Source organism: Ahaetulla prasina, chromosome 2 (assembly GCF_028640845.1).
Source record: "Ahaetulla prasina isolate Xishuangbanna chromosome 2, ASM2864084v1, whole genome shotgun sequence".
NCBI lineage: Eukaryota > Metazoa > Chordata > Lepidosauria > Squamata > Colubridae > Ahaetulla > Ahaetulla prasina.
The window spans coordinates 9,010,945-9,031,763 of record NC_080540.1 but is presented as its reverse complement, the minus strand read 5'-3'; the positions used below and the strand labels follow the sequence as shown (position 1 = coordinate 9,031,763).

Below are 20,819 nucleotides of genomic sequence, written 5' to 3'. Positions count from 1 at the left end.
TTAATTGTTTATAAAATGATTAGAGATGATATGAAAAAAGAAAAAAGTATATGTTACAATTGAAAAGCAAACATACCCCAATAATACCTTGCTTTCTTGAAAGTAAGTCCCACCCCGAAAATAAGACTGAGACTGATTTTTTGGAGTGGGCCTAATATAAGCCATAACCCGAAAATAAGCCCAGGAGTATGGGCGTGGCCAGTATGAGAAGCGGCGAGCACACGGGGGAGGGGGGGTGAAGGTGTCCGGCTGCAGCTGAAGCCTGCCAGCCCCTTGGGGTAGCGCAACAATTACTAATTCTGAGCATGGAGGCATGTGTGGTACCTCCTTTGTTGAAGATGTGGGTGGGGGAAAGGCCTGTTCCGATCACTGCATTGCAGCATAGTGTGGGGTGACCTCTTAATTCCGGTGCATGTCTTTTCACTTTTCACTAAGTGTAAACATGTGTGTGTGTATATGTCTCTGTGTATTTGTGTAGCGGAGGGTCAGGTGTTGGTGGTGGTGAGGGCTCTGCAAGCTGGGGAGAGCGAAAGTGAAGGCGAGGAGCTACATGTTAACCCGATGGGAGGTGGGAAAGGTTTTGCCAGCACTGCACACAGCTCTGCCCTCCACTTTCCTCACTGGGTTCCACAACTGAGGGGTGATAGACCAAACCGCATGCAGATGGCAGCATGACTTTCCCCCATCTCTTTCTGGGTGTGGTGCTTCTGCTTGTTGGGCTGCTTCCCAAAGTTCACAGCTCTGTGGTCAGCCGCTGGTTTTTCCCTCTTTTTCCTCATAGGAGGCCCACAGGATGCTTGCGCGGTGGCACCAGCAGCAGGCGGAGGCAGAAGCATGGGGGAGGCAGAGGCAATCCCAACGCACTGCCCACTCCGTCCTACCATCTCTTGGCTTCCCTGTGGCTGCACCAAACAAGCACCAGCACAGGGTGTCTGGATTGCCTCCCTACCCCATAAGTCTACCTGCTGCCAGTGCCGCCGCGCAAGCCTCCTGTGAACCTCCCATGACCCAGGCAACTATGCAGTATGTCCAGATCGACAGTCTTCTCCCCCTCCCTGGGCCTGTCACTCCACGCTCAGAATGAATAATATTTGCACTGTGCAAAGAATATTTGCACTGTGCAAAGAAGACCGAGGCATGCTGAGAGCTTGGCCCGTTGCAGCCACGGGCAAGCAGACAGTGTGACGGAGAGGGCAGGGACAGCAGTAGCGCTTCAAAAAAAAGACGTCCCCAAAAATATTATTTAATTAATTAATTAATTAATTAATTAAACTTTTATACCACCCTTCTCCCGAAGGACTCAGGGCGGTGTACAGCCTACATTAAAACAATTAATATACACTCTAAAATAACAATTAAAAAACTTATTCAATAAAGGCCGAAATTAAAACCGTCCAATTGACCATATAAAATACCCAATAAAATTAAAATTGAAAAATTTTAAATTTAAAAATCAGGCCAGTCCCGCTTGGATAAATAAATAAGTTTTCAGTTCCCGGCGAAAGGTCCGAAGGTCGGGCAATTGGCGTAAACCGGGGGGAAGTTCGTTCCAGAGAGTAGGTGCTCCCACAGAGAAGGCCCTTCCCCTGGGGGCCGCCAGCCGACACTGCTTGGCGGACGGCACCCTGAGAAGACCCTCTCTGTGAGAGCGCACGGGTCGGTGGGAGGCATGTGGTAACAGCAGGCGGTCCCGTAAGTACCCGGGCCCTAAGCCATGGAGCGCTTTAAAGGTGGTAACCAAAACCTTGAAGCGCACCCGGAAGACCACAGGTAGCCAGTGCAGACTGCGCAGGAGTGGTGTTACTCGGGAGCAACGTGGTGCTCCCTCAATCACCCGCGCAGCTGCATTCTGGACTAGCTGGAGTCTCCGAGTGCACTTCAGGGGTAGCCCCATGTAGAGAGCATTGCAATAATCCAGACGAGAAGTGACGAGAGCATGAGTGACCGTGCATAAGGCATCCCTTATCTCATATGCCTGAGTTCTTATTTTCAAGCGATATAATAGTCTCTTTTCTTATTTATGATTCATTTGACACATGGAAGACTACTAAGATCCATGTTCAACATTCAATCAAATTCAGTTGTTTAGTTGGGTCAATCACAAATTCTTAGCAATGCAAAAGCCTGTCTTGAAATATAGCTTGAAATGCTGGGGACAGATTATATAATTGCAGACATAGGAAACTAAACAGCCCGTGCTCCAGGACTCTCCTCCCACCTGCCCTAAATTCACCTTCCAGCTGTTGCTTTCAGCTGTGGAAGAGGACAAAAGCCTCCCTGTACACCCCCTTTTTCCAATGAGAGATCCAAAACAGGAAGTTCCTCTGTGCTTCTCCTCTTTTCCCATCCTCTCTAGCAATTAAATACTTGATGGTTTTAACTCTTTTAAACCCAGCCACAGAGCCTGCCTACTGTTATGGTCAGCTTTCTAGGCACAGATGTTGTCCCTTTGACCTCCATCTCCAGATAGGAAATGCTTGTTCCTTCTCTATCTAAGGCGTCTGCAAGATGTTTTTACTGATTAAATGCTATCAAGTCATGTTTGACTTCTAGCAATTTATCTTTGCAACTGAGCCAAGCGAAATAATGAAATGTGATACTACTTAGCTTACAAAGATTAGCTATGTGCTGAGCCCTAAAAATTAATGACTTTTTTTACAGAATTACAGAATAAATTTCTTGGGGGGGGGGTGTCTCTCAGTGGAGATCAAAGGCTCTCTACATCCAAAAACTTCATGACTGATTTTCTGTGGCTTCCAAGGATTGATTACATGGGATCACCATCAGCCCAAGGCTCTGTAAACTGGCCTGCATGGAAGTCTCCATTAGATTACAGAGAGAGGGAAAGTATGCATCAGGGTTTAGAAATTGGGGTCTAAGAAAGATGGAGTGATAGTCTATATTTGGTAGAAATGTTTCCAAGAAGGATTTGTAAAAAAAACACCAACAAAAGGCAAAATAGAAGAGGCCATCAAACCACATGGCTATTTGATCACCAGGCTAACCTTTTAGAAGGACCTCCTACAATGCTATTTTTAATGCAGATTTAATAAGATATGGATGGTGATGGTGGTGATGATGATGATGATGATATGGGCTCAATAGTGACTTTTTTAAAAAGTTGTGGGTTAAGCACAGTCGTGCCATGTTAATCCATGGATGGCACACCACCAGGAAATCCTGTGTTTGTTTGCTAGATATGGAATTAAAAACAAAATGCCTGAAGACAGCACTGGTACATCAGTTCCAAATTGTTGCCAAGAAAAGAACATCCCCGTAAAATTACAAGGACTCACGGAGGAGACTAAAATAAATCTCCTGACACAAAGAAAAATGCAGGCACCAGTTTTAAAGCATGCGCCACCAGTGGAATACAATCTGGGGAGGGAAGAAATATGTAGCAGCTGACTTGTTTCAGCCTCCTTGCTTCCTTGCTTTTACAACCTGGGGAAACCCAAACAGCCCTACTTCCTTCTGGCCTCTCCTCCACCTGTGCTCAGCTCACTTTTCAGCTGCTGCTTCCACCCTGGGAAGATCAGGAGGGCCACACTCCCTCCCCCCCTACCTCCAACCTCTCAGCAGAGAGCCGGAAGAGGACGCTCTGCTCCTGTTCTCTCTTCCAAATCCTCTCTAGGAATCTACTGTTCAAATGAGCCATTTAGTGACATAAAGATGAAAAACGTATTTCATCTCTGCCTAATCCAGCGGCAAGATTTTTTTTATTGATTATTTATGTTCAAGTAGTTTTTGACTTCAGTGATCACATCGATAGATTTTCTCCATGATCATTATCCCTAATTTGTTTGTTTGGGCCTCCCAAGTATTCACTCATCACCACAGAAACAGAGCAAGAAGCTCCCCATGCAAAAAGAGAGAACTATTTACTTATTTCGTCAAGCATATATTAGATAACAGATATAACTATAAACATGATTATGAATACATGAAATGTTTTCTCCCGCATAAAATTAGAAGTGTCTTGGCGATGTTTCAACCAAGTCTCATTCATCATCTTCAGGCTGGTGTCTTCAGCTTTGTGCTTCTAGGAGCAATGTGTGATTGCAGCTGTTTCTTCCTTTTAATTGCTAGTGGGGGGTTGAACCGATTGGTTGGGAGCTTGGCTGTGTTCTGATTGGGTGGAGGTGTGTTCTGATTGGGTGGGGGCTTGGCTGTGCTCTGATTGGAAGGGGGGGTGTTCTGTTTGGGTGGGGGTTTGGTTGTGCTCAGGTTAGTCTGAGTTGCAGTGGGATTTGAGTTGGTGAGATGCATTGCTGTTGTTTGGATTCTCGTTTGTGGCCTTGCTACATCTTCATGGTGGGTGTCAGTCTGCTGCATGTATGGATTGGAGGGTTTGAAATGGCTAATGATGCAGCTGCGGTCTGGCTTCTGTTCTGTGGTCGTGCTTCATCATCGGTGTGGGTTTCAGTCTGCTTTCGGCGTGGATGTGTGGTGATAGGCTGTGTGGCCCTTGTGAGTGTAGGTCTGGCGTCATTCCTCATGTTAGGGACTCGTTTGTCGATAAGGGCGGGTTTCCAAATGGCTGGTAGGCGGGAGGTATCATCTCGTTCATTCATGCAGTTGGGACACTTCCAATTTTACACGGGAGAAAATCCGAATAACCAAATGTAAATGTAAACAAACAAAAACAAAGACCTACATACAAACACCCGTGAAAACCTCAGGAAACAAACAAATATATATATTTGTGTGTATACATATATATACATATATGTATATATATATATACATATATGCATGCATATATATATACATATATTATACACCTCAGAAAACACATGTGTGTGTGTGTGTGTGTGTGTGTGTGTGTGTAGGTCTTTGGTTATTCGGGTTTTCTCCCACGTAAAATTGGAAGTGTCTTGGCAACGTTTCGACGAAGTCTCATTCGTCATCTTCAGGCTTCAGCTTCGTGCTTCTGGGAGCAACATTTGGTCCTTTATCATGCCCATCTTTGCATGAAACGTTCCCTTCATATCTCCAATTTTCTTGAAGAGATCTCTGGTCCTCCCTATTCTATTGTTTTCTTCTGTTTCTTTGCACTGTTCATTTAAGAAAGCATTCTTATCTCTTCTAGCTATTCTCTGAAATTCTGCATTCAATTGGGTGTATCTTTCTCTTTCTTCCTTGTCTTTCACCTCCCTTCTTTCCTCAGCTATTTGCAAAGCTTCCTCAGACAACCATTTTACTTTCTTGCTTTCCTTTTTCTTTGGGATGGTTTTAGTTGCTACCTCTTGTACAACGTTGCAAACCTCTGTCGATAGTTCTTCAGGCACTCTGTCTATCAGAGCTAATTCCTTAAATCTATTTCTCACCTCTACTGTATATTCATCAGGGATATGATTTAGTTCATACCTGGGTGGCCTAGTGCTTTGCCCTACTTTCTTCAATTTAAGCCTAAATTTTGCAACAAGAAGCTCATGATCTGAGCCACTGTCAGCTCCTGGTCTTATTTTTACTGACTGTATAGAGCTTCTCCATCTTTGGCTGCAGAGCACATAGTCAATCTGATTTCTGTGTTGACCTTCTGGTGATGTCCGTGTGTAGAGTCGTCTCTTAGGTTGTTGGAAAAGAATGTTTGCTATGACCATCGTATTATCTTGACAGAATTCTATCAGCCTGTGCCATGCTTCATTTTGTACTCCAAGGCCAAACTTGCCTGTTATTCTGGTTATCTTTTGGCTTCCTACTTTAGCATTCCAATCCCTCATGATTATAAGGGCATCAATTTTTTGGTGTTAATTCTAGAAGGTGTTGTAGGTCTTCATAGAACTGGTCAACTTCATCCTCTTCAGCACCAGTATTGCGGCATAGACTTGGACTACTGTGATATTGAATGATTTGCCTTGGATTCGAACTGACATCATTCTGGTCATTTTGGGGATTGTATCCCCAAATTACTAGCTGACTTGGGGAGAGCAGGAGGATTCGGGCAGTTAAGGAAAGCAGTCTCACTTAACAGTCATTGCAACATGCAACCATAATTGCAAGTCCCATAATAGTTGTATCTTGAGGACTACTTTTATGTTGGCTGGGGACTTCTGGGGTTAAAATCAGGGTGAAACCAAGCTAGAAGACTGAAACTCAACATGCGCGTCCATCATCAACATAAAAAAGCACCATCCAAAATTTCTTTTTGAGGAATTCCATTATTTCTACAAAAGGATGTATCCAGAAGATTCTGCCAATAACCAGAAAATGGTGGTTAGCCATTTACCAGTCTCCTTTTCTCTCCACCTACAAGTTTAATCCTGAGAAAAGTTTGAGTAAAATGAATCAAGCCAGACTTCAAACAGTCAATTTCTCACCTAGACTTTGAATGGAAGATCACAAATGAAATCAAGCCTCCTCTAAACTCTTCAACTTTTGCCTCATGTGGATTTCCCTGTGTGCAATAAGGGATGGTTTATGCTTGAAGTAAAGTCCACAGATGGACATTTGAAAGGTTTCTCCATGGTGTAAGTCCTCTAGTGTCTCATGAGATGGAAATGACTAAAATATTTTCCAGTCAGGACATTCAAAACATTTCTCTTTTGTGTGAGTCCTCTGGTGTCTCATGACTTTCCATTGAAACTTTTCCCACAATCTGGACAATCAAAGGATTTTTCTCCTGTGTGTGTCCTCTGGTGTATTATGATGTGGGAATTTGTAATGAAACGTTTCTCACAATCAGGACATTAAAAAGGTTTTTCATCTATGTGAGTCCTCTGGTGTTTCACCAGCGTGGAATTATCACTAAAACTTTTCCGACAGAGAGGACATTCAAAGGGTTTCTCTCCTGTGTGAGTCCTCTGGTGTCTCATGAGGTGGGAATTTCTAATGAAACATTTCCCACAATCAGGACATTGAAAGGGTTTCTCTCCTGTGTGAGTCCTCTGATGTCTCATGAGGTGATAATTCTGACTAAAATGTTTCCCACAGTCAAGACATTCAAAGGGTTTCTCTCCTGTGTGAGTCCTCTGATGTGTCACGAGGCTGGAATTATCACTAAAACTTTTCCCACAGATAGGACATTCAAAAGGTTTCTCGCCTGTGTGAGTCCTTTGGTGTATTATGAGGTGGGAATTTCTAATGAAACCTTTCCCACAATCAGCACATTCAAAGGGTTTCTCTCCCGTGTGAGTCCTCTGGTGTCTTATGAGGTGGGAATTTTGACTAAAACTTTTCCCACAATCTTGACATTCAAAGGGTTTCTCTCCTGTATGAGTCCTCTGGTGATTCATGAGAAGGAAATTTCGACTGAAACTTTTCCCACAATCTTGACATTCAAAGGGTTTCTCTCCTGTGTGAGTCCTCTGGTGTCTCATGAGATTGGAATTTCCAATGAAACATTTCCCACAATCAGGACATTCAAAAGGTTTCTCTCCTGTATGAGTCCTCTGGTGTATTACCAGGCTGGCATTCTCACTGAAACTTTTCCCACAGATAGGACATTCAAAGGGTTTCTCTCCTGTGTGAGTCCTCTGGTGTGTTACAAGGTAGGAATTCTCACTGAAACTTTTCCCACAGATAGGACATTCAAAGGGTTTCTCTCCTGTGTGAGTCCTCTGGTGTCTCATGAGGTGGGAATTCTGACTAAAACCTTTTCCACAGATTGGACAATCAAAGGCTTTCTCTCCTGTGTGAGTCCTCTGGTGTCTCATGAGGTGGGAATTTCTAATGAAACTTTTCCCACAATCTTGACACTCATAGGGTTTCTCCATGGAGTGAATTCTCTGATGTATTACCAGGCTGGAATTATGACTGGAACTTCTCCCACGGTCAGGACATTGAAAGTGTTTTTCTTTGAGATTCCTCTGGTGTATCATCAAATTGGAATTACAACTGAAAGTTTTACTACAATCAGGACATTCAAAGTATTTTTCTCTTATGGGAGTCCTCTAGTGTATAGTGTATAGGGTAGAATTCTGACTGAAACTTTTCCCACAGAAAGGACATTCGAATGGTTTTTGTGTGTGAATTCTCTGGTGTCTAAGATGGAAATTTCTAATGAATCTTTTCCCATAATCCTGACACAACCACAAGGGAGATGTTCTGACCAGGTTTTGCTACATTGAGATCATGTGTAGTGATATCACCATGTCGCCATGCTCACTAAATCATTTATCGCATTAGGTGCACTTTTATGGCTTCCCTCTTGTGTGGTTTCTTCCATGAACCACAAGGGAGCTGTTCTGACCAGTTTTTGCTACATTGAAATAATGTGTATGGCTTTTCTCCTGTCTAGATCCTCGCTGCATAATCAGCTGTTATTTGCAATCTGTGCTTTTCCCACAATAGGCAAATCTATGGAACTTTTCCACAGCTAATATTCTTGAGGAGATCAAAAATATGGACAATTCTTTGTTTAGTGGTACTTTGGTTCAAGCCATTTTCTTCCTCACAGGGAAAAGCCTGCATTCCTGTCTGCTCTATGTGGTTTTACTATTGACAGTTTCCTCCCCACTGAGTTCCAGATATTTCCCTCTTTTTTGGAATGAAAAATAATCTCCCTTGACTTTTTATGTAATGTATCCTTCAGGACTGCATAATCTTCTTATTCTTTCTTGATTTTCTCTTTTGTCTAACAGCTGTTGGAGGAGGAGGAGGAGAATTGTGTGGTTTTCTGAAGGAAATGGAAAATATTTTGATTTCTGGCTCAATTTTCTTCTCTTTTCAACGGTGCTTGTTATTTACAGTTGTCCCGAGTGCTCTTATTGCCATCCTCTTTTTCTGTAAGATTCAAAGAAAAGTAGAACTTTGTTTATAAAATGGTTAGAGATGATGTGAAAAAAGAAAAAAGTATATATTACAATGAAAAAGCAAACATGCCCCAATACTACCATGTTTTCCTGAAAATAAGCCCTACGTTGAAAATAAGCTTGGGAGTATGGGCATGGCCAGCATGAGAAACGGCAAGCACACAGGGGAGGGGGGCGACGGTGTCCGGCTGCAGCTGAAGTCTACTGGCCCCTTGGGGCAGCACAACAACTACTAATTTCGAGCATGGAGGGATGTGTTGTGCCTCCTTTGTAGAAGGGATGGGGGTGGGGGAAGGCCTGTTCTGATCACCCCGTTGCAGCATATCACAGGCTTGTGGGAGAAGAGAGAAAGCCTCTTGATTCCTGTGCATGTCTTTTCACTTTTCACTAACTGTAAATGTGTGTGTGTGTGTGTGTAGCAGAGAGTCAGGTGGTAGTGAGGGCTGTGCAAGTGGGGAGGGGGAGAGAGAGCGAAGGCGTGGAGTTACGCATTAATCCGATGGCAGGAGGGAAAAGTTTTGCAGGCGCCGCACACAACTCTGCCGTCTGTCTTCCTCTCTGGGTTCCACAACTAGGGGCGATAGAGCAAACTGCACGCAGCTGGCAGCATGGCTTTCACCGGTCTCTTTCTGGCTGTGGCGCTTCTGCTTATTAGGCTGCTTCATGAAGCCGATAGCTCCGCGGCCAGTCGTTTTGCTTTTTCCCTCTTTTTCCTCATGGGAGGCTCACAGGAGGCTTGCGCAGTGGCACCAGCAGCAGGTGGAGGCAGAACCATGGGGGAGTCAGAGATGATCCCAACACACAGCTCAGTTTGTCCCACTGTCTCTCGGCTTGCCAGTGGCTGCGCCGAACAAGCACCAGCACAGGATGTCTGGATTGCCTGCCTACTCCATAATCCTGCCTGCTGCCAGTGCCACCGCACAAATCTCTTGTGAGCCTCCTGTGAGCCAGGCAGCTGTGCAGCATGTCCAGATTATGTGAGAAAAAAGAATTATTCCTGTAAAGTACATAGCCTAACTAACTCCGTATTTACACTTCTCATGACTTAAGCTAACCCTAGCTGTGTAAGGAATTAAGAAAGGGGAAGTATGTATGACGCCTTTTCTGAGAAAACAAAGCCATAAATGTGGCTAGTATATTCTGAGTTGGGTCAGGTTGACTGAAGCTTATTTTAATAGTAGGAAGGAAGCTACCATGTTCCAATTAATTGTTTTGTTAAGGACATGTGGGAAGAGTATTTCCATTGGGGCTTTCTAATCCGGGAATATGTTGCTGAAGCCAAAACTTCATGTAACGTCCTATAAACAATGATAGGAGGGGGCGTTTGTGGTGTTTTAATTGTTTTGCTGATTGTTCGAAAATGTATTTAAACCATGGATTCGGACTTGTAAGATGTTCTCTCTCTTTCATAGGAGAACCCTTTTGCAAAAGCTTACGATATATATCTCTAATAAATCTTTTTAATTGTTCATGGTATCTTCATTACTTTCTACAAGGTTTGTTGTTTTAAATCTCACGATTGGTGCCCGAACAGGGACTTGAAGACATCCATCTGGAGAAGGATTTTACCCGAGAAGCCAGGGGTACCAACACTGATTTTAGCGTTCCAGGAAGGGTAATTATTTTCCAGGGGGACTGCTCTTCTTTAACTTGATGTGACAGAGACCTGAACAACAAAGCAGGGAAGCCCAAGCTGTAAGGGACCAGGAAAACAGTGCACTGACCCAGGTGAGTATAAGTACAGGGTGCTTAGGGATATCTCACTAGAGTGTTCTGGCTGGTGCTGTGTGTATGTTGAGATGCATTAGATGTGATTAGTACTCACATTGAATGTGCTAACCTGAGCTTTCCTCTGCGGTTTCATTTCTGGGCGACTGGAGTGGCCAGAGGCTAAGCATGTTGAGTGGATTTTTTAAAGGAAACGGAGTTCAAGGAGGGAAGCATCAGCTATAAATAGATAAGTAACTATGGAGTCCCAACATGGAATATTTGTTAAGGATCCTGGAAATTTACAGAAGGAAACAAGGAAATTCCTTCTATGTCCCTCCTATCCCCCTTACTATGTTGATGGAGGGAAGTTTGGTTGAATTCATACACTGCACGGGGTAATAATGTAATAATTATAATTATTATTTGAAGAGATAGAACATCCCCAGGGTAGAGACAGGTAGTCCGGTGCTTAAGGGGATAGAACAACAAGGGTAACTTTGAGTAGGAGTGAGAAGCTCACTAAAACAATTAGGAAAAGAAATAATTAGAGGTTGGGAAGCCCCTCCATCCAGTGGGATGATTCAGATGTTGGGGATGACCAAAGATAATTTTGCTTTATGCTGTTATGGGTGAAAGGAGTAGAGGAATAGAAATATTGCAGTGGTAGGCACTAGACAAGGTTGTCCGCTGTCATCTTTATTGTTCATTTTAATGCTGGAAGTTCTAAATAGAAATATAAGAGAGGACGAAGAAATAAAGGGTAAGAAAATTCAAAAAGAAGAATATAAATTACAAGCTTTTGTGGATGACTTAGTCTTTATTATGGAGGATCCATTAGAATCTATAACTAGACTGATAAATAAGATAGGAGAATATGGTAAAGAGGCTGGACTGAAAATAAATAAAGAAAAAATGAAGATTTTAACAAAAAATATGTTAAATAAACAAAAAACGGAGTTGGCAGAAGGTTTGCAGATGCAGATCACAAACAATATATATATGGAATATATTTGACAGCAAGATGTAATACACTTAAAGAGAATAACTATAACAAATTAAAACAACAAATTACATCTGACCTGGCAAGATGGGAGAACTTGCAATTATCATTGATTGGAAGAATCTCAACAATTAAGATGAATATATTGCCTAGAATTTTATATTTATATTATTCCAGTTAAGTTGGGTAAAGGCTATTTTGATGAACTGAATAGGTAATATTGAAATTTATCTGGCAGGGTAGGAAAGCAAGGATAAAACTAAAATTGTTGCAAGATGTAAGATTAAGTGGTGGTTTTGGTCTGTCAAACTGGGAGTTATATTATCAAGCTGCAAGTTTAATGTGGATAAAAGATTGGATAAATTTAGGAAATTCTAGAATTCTTACATTGGAAGGTCATGATTTATTATTGGGTTGACATGCATTCTTATGGTACGGAGAAGCGAAACTATAAGGGTACTTCAGAAGATATTTTATAAGAGAGACTTTATTATTAAACTGGGAAAGAATTAAGAAAGATTTTTATTTAAAAATTCCTCTTGGGGTATCAACGATTGAGGCATTTTCTTATTCTTTAATATTTAAAAAGAATAAATTGTTAGATATAATGAACTGTTGAATGAAAAGGGTGAACTAAAAACAATTCAGGATCTAGAAACACTAGGTATAAAGTTGAATTGGTTTACATACTTGCAAATATGTTCTAGATATGATAAAGACGTAAAAACAGAAGGTTTCTATAATAATTTGACTAACCTAGATAAAATTTTAACAGGTACAGACAACAATCTAATAAGAAAGCTACATAGCTATTTATTAGAGATAAAATTAGAAGAACAACAAGGAAAAGAGATTATGATAGCTTTGGGGAAAAACTTTGGTCATGGTATTGATTTAGGAATATGGCAGAAACTGTGGACACAAAATTATAGGATGACAATGTCTACTACATATAAAGAGAATTTGTATAAGATGTTTTACAGGTGGCACTTACCCCCGGCAAGGATAGCTAGAATGTTCAAGAACAAATCTGAAAAATGTTGGAAATGTCAACAGATACCTGGATCCTATTACCATATGTGGTGGACTTACATTGAAGCTAAAAGATATTGGACTAAAATACATACATGGTTGGCGAAAATGATAAACAAACATATAGACTTTAAACCAGAACTTTTTCTACTGGGAATTATACCTGAAACCTATACAAGAGAACTGAGATATTTGATTGTGAATGTAATAACAGCAGCTAGAACTGTATTTGCGAGGAACTGGAAAAATGAGAAATTGCCATTGCAAGATGAAATTATTGGGAAAATAATGGATTGTGCAGAAATGAGTAAATTGACCTTTGAAATTAGGGAACAGGAAGATAAGCAATTTTATAAAGTATGGGATTTATTTTATCAATGGTTGGAAAAGAAATGATAAAGAAGACTTTAGTTTCTAATAAGTTAAAAATTATTGATTATAAATGAATTGATACGAATGAATGATATAATTCTTTTGAAATGATGGATAAAATAGGATAAGAAATATTGTTCCAGAAATTAATTGATTAAATTATCTGTTTATAGTTAGATGATAAAATGGATGATTAAATAAGCTAATGATAGATAATTGTTTTTGCACAAAAAATGTAATCCACGAACTGACATATTGTATTGAAATTTGAATGAAAGATGTTTTTATGTTTGTATGTTTTTAAAAATCCAAAAAAAAAAATCCAAAAAAAAAAAAAAGAAATACTGCAGTGGTATACAGATCTTTATCATTCTTGAAAGAGACAGAAAACTCTGAAAGAATAAAGGGTAAAGAAGAAAAGGTTTATTGTTCTTCCCACCTGAGGTCTAAATGGGAATAATTTGTCTTTGATTAATGTGATGTGATTTCTGTTAACCATTCTTGGATGCATATTTAGAATAGAATAAAATAGAATAGAATTTTTTATTGGCCAAGTGTGATTGGACACACAAGGAATTTGTCTTGGTGCATATGCTCTCAGTGTACATAAAAGAAAAGATACGTTCATCAAGGTACAACATTTACAACACAAATGATGGTCAATATATCAATATAAATCATAAGGATTGCCAGCAACAAAGTTACAGTCATATAGTCATAAGTGGAAAGAGATTGGTGATGGGAACAATGAGAAGATTAATAGTAGTGCAGATTTAGTAAATAGTTTGACAGTGTTGAGGGAATTATTTGTTTAGCAGAGTGATGGCCTTCGGGATTTATACTTGAAGTGATAGTGATATGTGTGTACCGACAAATTAAGTAAACTTCTTAGCTTGAGCTTGGAGCTGTGGGAAACAGGCGATGGTTAGGGCCCAAAATTACATCTTTGATTTAAAAAAACCACATCCTAAGGTTTCCCATTGCTTGAAGAATGAGCTACAAGATGCCAAGGAATGAAACAAAATGAAAATTTGAAGGGATAAAACCTCCCCAGGTTTTATTCCAGGTCTGCAAATGTTGTTTAATGATATGTATGTGTGAAAGCATCTGTGTAATCATTTCCGGACTTGCTGGAAAGATGAGATCCTTTCATCATCAACATCATCATCGTCATCAAAAGTCATGGGAACATAAAATGGAAAAAGTTATAGAAAATGAGAAGGTGAAGATATTGTGGGACTTTCGAATACAGACGGATCGTCACTTGGAACACAACACACCAGATATCACAGTTGTCGAAAACCGAAACGTACAATTTATTGACATCACGGTTACCAGGAGATGCCAGAGTCGAAGAAAAAGAACTGAAAAAATCATGAAATATCGCGACCTGGCCATCAAAACTACACGGCTATAGATGAAACATGTAACAGTGATACCCATTGTCATCAGGGCACTTGGTACCATGTCCAAGAATTTTATAAATAATCAACAAATTGTAGCTTCCTGCAATAATACCAGCGGAACTGCAAAAAACTGCGCTACTTGGAATACCGTACATCTTAAAAAGGTACTAGGTTGATACCTAGGACGCTGGCAGCAACCCGAATCAACCATTAGCACCAGTCAATGGTATTTGTGATGCATTTTTTAATGTTCAGTTGACTGAGTTTCATATTTAATGAATAAAATAATAATAATAATAATAATAATAATAATAATAATAATAATAATAATAATAATAGCAACAACAACAACAATAGTATAAAATTAAAAGTTATTTAGGCAATGGAGTTCATTGGCTTGTGGAAAAAATAAGCTCCCTGCAATAATTATACTGATCAGTTGGCAGGGAGAAAGCATATGTGCATGTTAGTGTACACAAAAAGTCTAATTGCAGTACAAATGTGAGTGTGTGTGGAAAGCCCTCACACTAGAAGAAGAGGGCCGTGAAAATATTTGCAGATCCCTCGCATCCTGGACATAAACTGTTTCAACTCCTACCCTCAAAACGATGCTATAGAGCACTGCACACCAGAACAACTAGACACAAGAACAGTTTTTTCCCGAAGGCCATCACTCTGCTAAACAAATAATTCCCTCAACACTGTCAGACTATTTACTGAATCTGCACTACTATTAATCGTTTCATAGTTCCCATCACCGATCTCTTTCCACTTATGACTGTATGACTATAACTTGTTGCTGGCAATCCTTATGATTTATATTGATATATTGATCATCAATTGTGTTGTAAATGTTGTACCTTGATGAACGTATCTTTTCTTTTATGTACACTGAGAGCATATGCACCAAGACAAATTCCTTGTGTGTCCAATCACACTTGGCCAATAAAATTCTATTCTATTCTATTCTATTCTAATAGTGTGATAAGGTGATCCTGACACTTGTGAATGCCTGTGTGCTGGCCCCCACAGAGAGATCTAAAGAAACAGTAAGTGGCAAGGGTTTGTTGTTTGTTGTTGTTGTTGTAAAGGAAGATGAGAGAGATCCCATGGAGATGTGGGAGAGAAAGAAGTGGTAGATGTCTGTAAGTTAGAAAGAGTTATTTGTGATGTTGTATGGAGAAAGGGGAAGTATTTTTCATCCCGGTATTTCTCCCTTCTTTTTGTCTTGGAAGAGAGAAGTAGGAAAGTGTGGGGGGTAAGTGTGGTTTGTTTTCCCTTTTACACATTTTTTTTCCTTTGCTGACTCTGTGTGTGTGTGTGTGTGTGTGTGTGAGAGAGAGAGAGAGAGAGAGGGAGAGAGGGAGAGAGGGAGAGAGAGGGGCGTGGCATGGCGTGGCGAATGGGTGACTTGATCCTGCAGCGTTGCTTCTGACTACATATGGCAAGTATACAGATATACTTTCTGTCATGCTCTGAAGTGTGATTTTGATTTTATTTTTTCTGAAAATGTTTGAGGTGCTATATAACAGAATTGGCATTAAAGTTTGAGCCAAATATTTTTCGGAGCATAGATCTGAAATACCACATTTAGGTGATTTTTTTATTTTTATTTTTTGAGGATGTTCTTTTTATCACCCTCTTTTATGTCTTTATGTCTGTGCATTTTGAATGCTAAGGAGAAAAGGAGATTTCTAGGATAGCCTGGATATTGAATAGCTTGGTGAATCATGCTAATTTAGCTTAGTGTTACCCAGATAACGGGATGGATTTTGAGGATTTTAACCCAGAGGTGGGAAGGAAAAAGACTAGTGGGCATATTTCTGTAAAATGCTAGATCCTACCCTAATGGATGTTCCCTTCAGGGAAGAATTACTTACTAGAAGAAGGAAGAGATGGACTTTTGGTCTGGCTGGCTAGGAGGTTACCTGTAAGTTAGTCTGTACAGACTTGTGAATTAAATCAAGCTTTGCATTTCTCTGAAGCTTGAGGCAATAGTTTAGCTGACTTGTGATAGATATGTGACTCCCCTCAAGAGGGGAGAATTAAGTATTTATTGAGGATACGTAAATACAGTAAAAAAAAGAGAAAGAGAAAAAGATTAAATACCTGTATGAGAAATCGCTGGAAGAAGAGCCATGAGAAGTTGTTTGGAAGGAAGGTGATATGGATAATCTAGAGGTGTTAAAGAAAGCTATGATACAAGCTCCAGTATTGAGCTTGCCTGATTTAAAGAAAATCTTCCACCTGTTTGTAGCAGTGGAAGATGGCATAGCCAAAGGAGTGTTGGCTCACATATGGGCTGGGAAGAAGAGACCAGTAGTCTTTTTGTCAAAATTGATGGATCCTGTGGTGTGAGGTTGGCCCTTGTGCATACAAGCTGTAGCTGCCACTACACTTTTGGTGTAGGAAAGTAGAAAATTAACCTTTTATTGGGGCATTGGTGGCGTGTAGTCCACATCAGGCGAGAACAATCCTGATGCAAAAAGCCGAAAGGTGAGTCACCAATTCTAGGCTTTTGAAATATGAGGTAATTTTGTTATCTCAAGAGAACTTGGTTCTCTCGACTGATAGGAATTTAAATCCAGCTGAATTCCTGTCGGGGGAGAGAAAGGAATGGGACAATGTGGAACATAATTGTGTGGTTATTTATTGATGGGTCTTCCCGAGTGGAGAATGGGAAGAGAATGAACGGGTATACAGTAGTTAATGGAAGTATTGGAAGCGAGATGGTTGCCAACTGATTGGTCTTTCCTTTATTACAATCTTGAAAGTTGTTAACAAATGGGTAATATTTATACTGATTCTAAATATGCTTATGGAATTTTACAAACTTTTGGAAAAATTTGGATGGAAAGAGGGTTGATAACAAGTAAAGGGAAGGAATTAAAGCAAGTGGATTTCATAAAAGCTGTATTAAAGGCAGCCGAGGGCCCTGAACAGTTGGCTATAATACACATTGAGGCACATAAAAAGGGAACTTCTAAACTGGTTATGGAAAATCAATTGGCGGATGCAACTGTGAAGGAAGCAGCACTACTAGGGGAAGAATTAATGATTTTAATTCCTACATTGGAATGGGATGTGTAGCCTGTATTCACAGATGATGAGGAAAAACAAATGATAGAGGGGTGTGTGTGAAAAAGATAGATGGAAAATGGATAATAAAGGGGAGATTACAATTGGTGAATAAACCAGTTATGAGAAATATAATAGAGAGAGTGCATAAGCGGACTCAGCCTGTTATTGATTTTGTTAAATGAAAGTACATTTGTAGAGGCATATACACAATAGCTATGCAAGCGCAAGTTGCACATTTTAAAGACATTAATCAAGAAACAGGATTTTACTATGAAATGATGAATGCTAGTCTCTATCATAGTAATCAACTGCCACATAAGGTTGCTACACATGACGGTACATTGAATACTGTAAAGGAGACAGTGGGTGCATCATATGTGCATGAACATGGACATGTGGAACCACCTAAGACAGTAACAGAACCACATATAATTACATATACACCTGTAAGACCTGTGAAATGGCCTATAACACCAGTGGAGTACCCCTTTGATCATATGGAGGAAAAGGTATATAGAGGAAAAAGAGCTACACTAAGTGAGGCGTATGGTACAGGATGTAGTGATGAGGTGGTATAAGCTGTACATAATACCACTACACATTTAACACACGTAACTGAAAGTACAGCCTTTAAAGGAATATGAGATTTGTTAACCTCTTGGATGCCTAGTCTCTTTAATTAAAGGACCCGTTTGTAGGTATCATTGTTATTATAGTTATATGCCTTATATCTTGTATTTGTATCAAATATGCATCTAGATGATGTAATTGTTGTAAGTACTGTTATTTGTAACTAAACCAAAGAAGAAAGAAGAAAAGGGGAAAAATTAAGTAGACAGAAAGTATGTATTATGTTACAAAATATACATGATGGTTTACAGGAATAAGGACGGATCAAAAAGGAAAGGCTGGATTGTGAGAAATAGAATTATTCCTGTAAAGAACATAGCCTAAGTAACTCCATATTTACGCTTCTCTTGACCTAAGCTAACCCTAAACTAATTAGCTGTGTAAGGAATTAAAAAAGGAATTATGTATGATGCCTTTTATGACAAAACAAAGCCATAAATGAGGTTAGTACATTCTGAGTTGGGTCAGGCTGACTGAAGCTTATTTTAATAGTAGGAAAAAAGCTACCATGTTCCAATTAATTGTTTTGTTAAGGACATGTGGGAAGGGTATTTCCATTGGGGCTTTCTAATCCGGGAATATGATGCTGAAGCCAAAACTTTATGTAACGTCCTATAAACAATGATAGGAGGGGGCGTTTGGGGTGTTTTAATTGTTTTGCTCTTTGTTCGAAAATGTATTTAAACCATCTATTCGGACTTGTAAGATGTTCTCTTTCATGGGAGAACCCTTTTGCAAAATATATCTCTAATAAATCTGCTCTTTAATTGTTCATGGTCTTCTCATTACTTTCTACGAGGTTTGTTTTTTTAAATCTCACACCTGTCTTCTCCCCGCCCCTGCCTGTCACTCCATGCTCAGAATTAATGATATTTGCACTGTATGAAGAAGGACGAGGCATGCTGAGAGCTTGGCCCGTTGCAGGTGTAGGCAAGCAGACATTGCGACGGAGAGGGCAGGAACAGCAGTATTGCTTAAAAATACTAAGACCTCCCCAAAAATAAGACCGAGTGCTTATTTTCAAGCCCAAAAAATAAGACCGGGTCTTATTTTCAGGGAAACACAGTAGAATAGTCTCTTTTCTTATTTATAATTCATTTGAAAGACCAGTGAGATCCATGTTCAACATTCAATCAAATTCACTTGTTTAGTCGGGTCCATAATAAATTCTTAGAAATGCAAAGTGTTATCATCAATTATATCTTGAACTGTTGGGATAGATTATATAATTGCAAACATATCCCTACAGAGAGAAATAGAGATACAGCCACCTACACATGTATACATGGAGAAAATATATGTCTTTCAAGCCTGACAAAATGTCCCAAAATGGTTATAGTCAAACCTTCTGAGCTAAATTTAGAGATGTGGAGGCTTTAAATGATGCTAAAAGCCTCTGCAAGTTTGAAGCACCACTTTTGTTCATGGAACTCCTCAGCCTCAAATAAGAGCAGAAAATATTGTCTACAACCCCTCTGGTGACATCCCTGTTCAAGTAGTCCTCACTTGACTACACAGAGCCTGCAATTACTGCAGGTTCTAGTCCCACCAGGCCCAAGGTTGACTCAGCCTTCCACCCTTTATAAAGTAGGTAAAATGAGGACCCAGATTGTTGGGGGGGCAATAAGTTGACTTTGTAAAAAAATATACAAATAGAATGAGACTATTGCCTTATACATTGTAAGCCGCCCTGAGTCTTCGGAGAAGGGCGGGGTATAAATGTAAACAAACAAACAAACAAACAAAAAACTTAACCTACAGCAATTGGAACGGATATCTGCGTCACTAAGCAGCCCAATTATTAAGCATAATGTCACATGATAGTGCCAACTTACATCTGTCCCTCTGTAGTTGTTAAGCAAATTACTGTGGGTTGTTAAAGGGAATTTCATATGATTGTAATTTGCAATTTCGTGCCAGTATACCCACTGATCTTGCTCATCAGAAGCTAGCTGCAAAGATCACAAATGGGGATCATCAGTGTGGGATGCTGTGGCCATCATAAATGTGCAACTATTGGATGGAACTAATCAAGGAGAAAAACAACCTAGATTCTAGAACATCCTGTTAGGAGAAACTTCCTAACAGTGAGAACAATTAACAAGTGGAAGAGCTTACCTTCAGGAGTTGTAGGTGCCCCATCACTGTTGGCTTTTACAAAGAGTCTGCACAGCCATTTGTCTGAAATGAGCAGGGGATTGGGACAGAGGTTGCAGCTCATTCCAGTGATGGGAGCACCCACAACATCTGGAGGAAAGCCATTCCCAAAGAACCAGCCTTAACTAGAAAGAGACTTTTGCAGGAACTGGGCATATCTAGTTTAATGAAAAGAAGGACTAGGGGAGACATGATAGCAGTGTTCCAATATCTCAGGGGTTGCCACAAAGAGAAGTGAAGCTATTCTCCAAAGCACCTGAGGATAGAACAAGAAGCAATGGGTGGAAACTGATCAAGGAGAAAAGCAACTTAGAATAAGAAGAAATTTCCTGACAGTTAGAACAATTAATAAGTGGAATAACTTGCCTGCAGAAGTTGTGAATGCTCCGACACTGGAAATTTTTAAGAAGATGTTGGATAACCATTTGTCTGAATAAGTGTAGAGTTTCCTGCCTGGGCAGGGGGTTGGAAGACCTCCAAGGTCCCTTCCAACTCTGTTGTTGTTGTTGTTAATCAAAGCTTCCCACCAGCAGAAAATTGCAGCCATCTGTTGGGGAGGGAAGGAACCTGCAGCAGCAGCACCTGACAAGCTTCAGCCCAGTTGCTTCTCCACTTCTACATCATGGAGGAAATCAAACGGCCCAACTTGCTCCTGGACTCTCCTCCCACCTGCCT

General features: G+C 40.2%; 2 protein-coding genes across 2 annotated transcripts in view; both read right to left on the bottom strand.

The window, feature by feature from the left end:
- The window catches only part of LOC131193522 (zinc finger protein 850-like), a 71,482-nt gene that overhangs the window by 34,526 nt on the left and 16,137 nt on the right, over positions 1 to 20,819 (bottom strand). The window lies entirely within an intron of this gene.
- Positions 54 to 20,819, bottom strand: part of LOC131193534 (zinc finger protein 850-like) — a 37,123-nt gene continuing 16,357 nt past the window's right edge. The window contains exon 3 of the mRNA XM_058173789.1: positions 54 to 7,758. Coding sequence (XP_058029772.1) covers positions 6,693 to 7,758 — 1,066 coding nt within the window. The 3' untranslated portion in view covers positions 54 to 6,692. The remainder of the gene's footprint in view (positions 7,759 to 20,819) is intronic.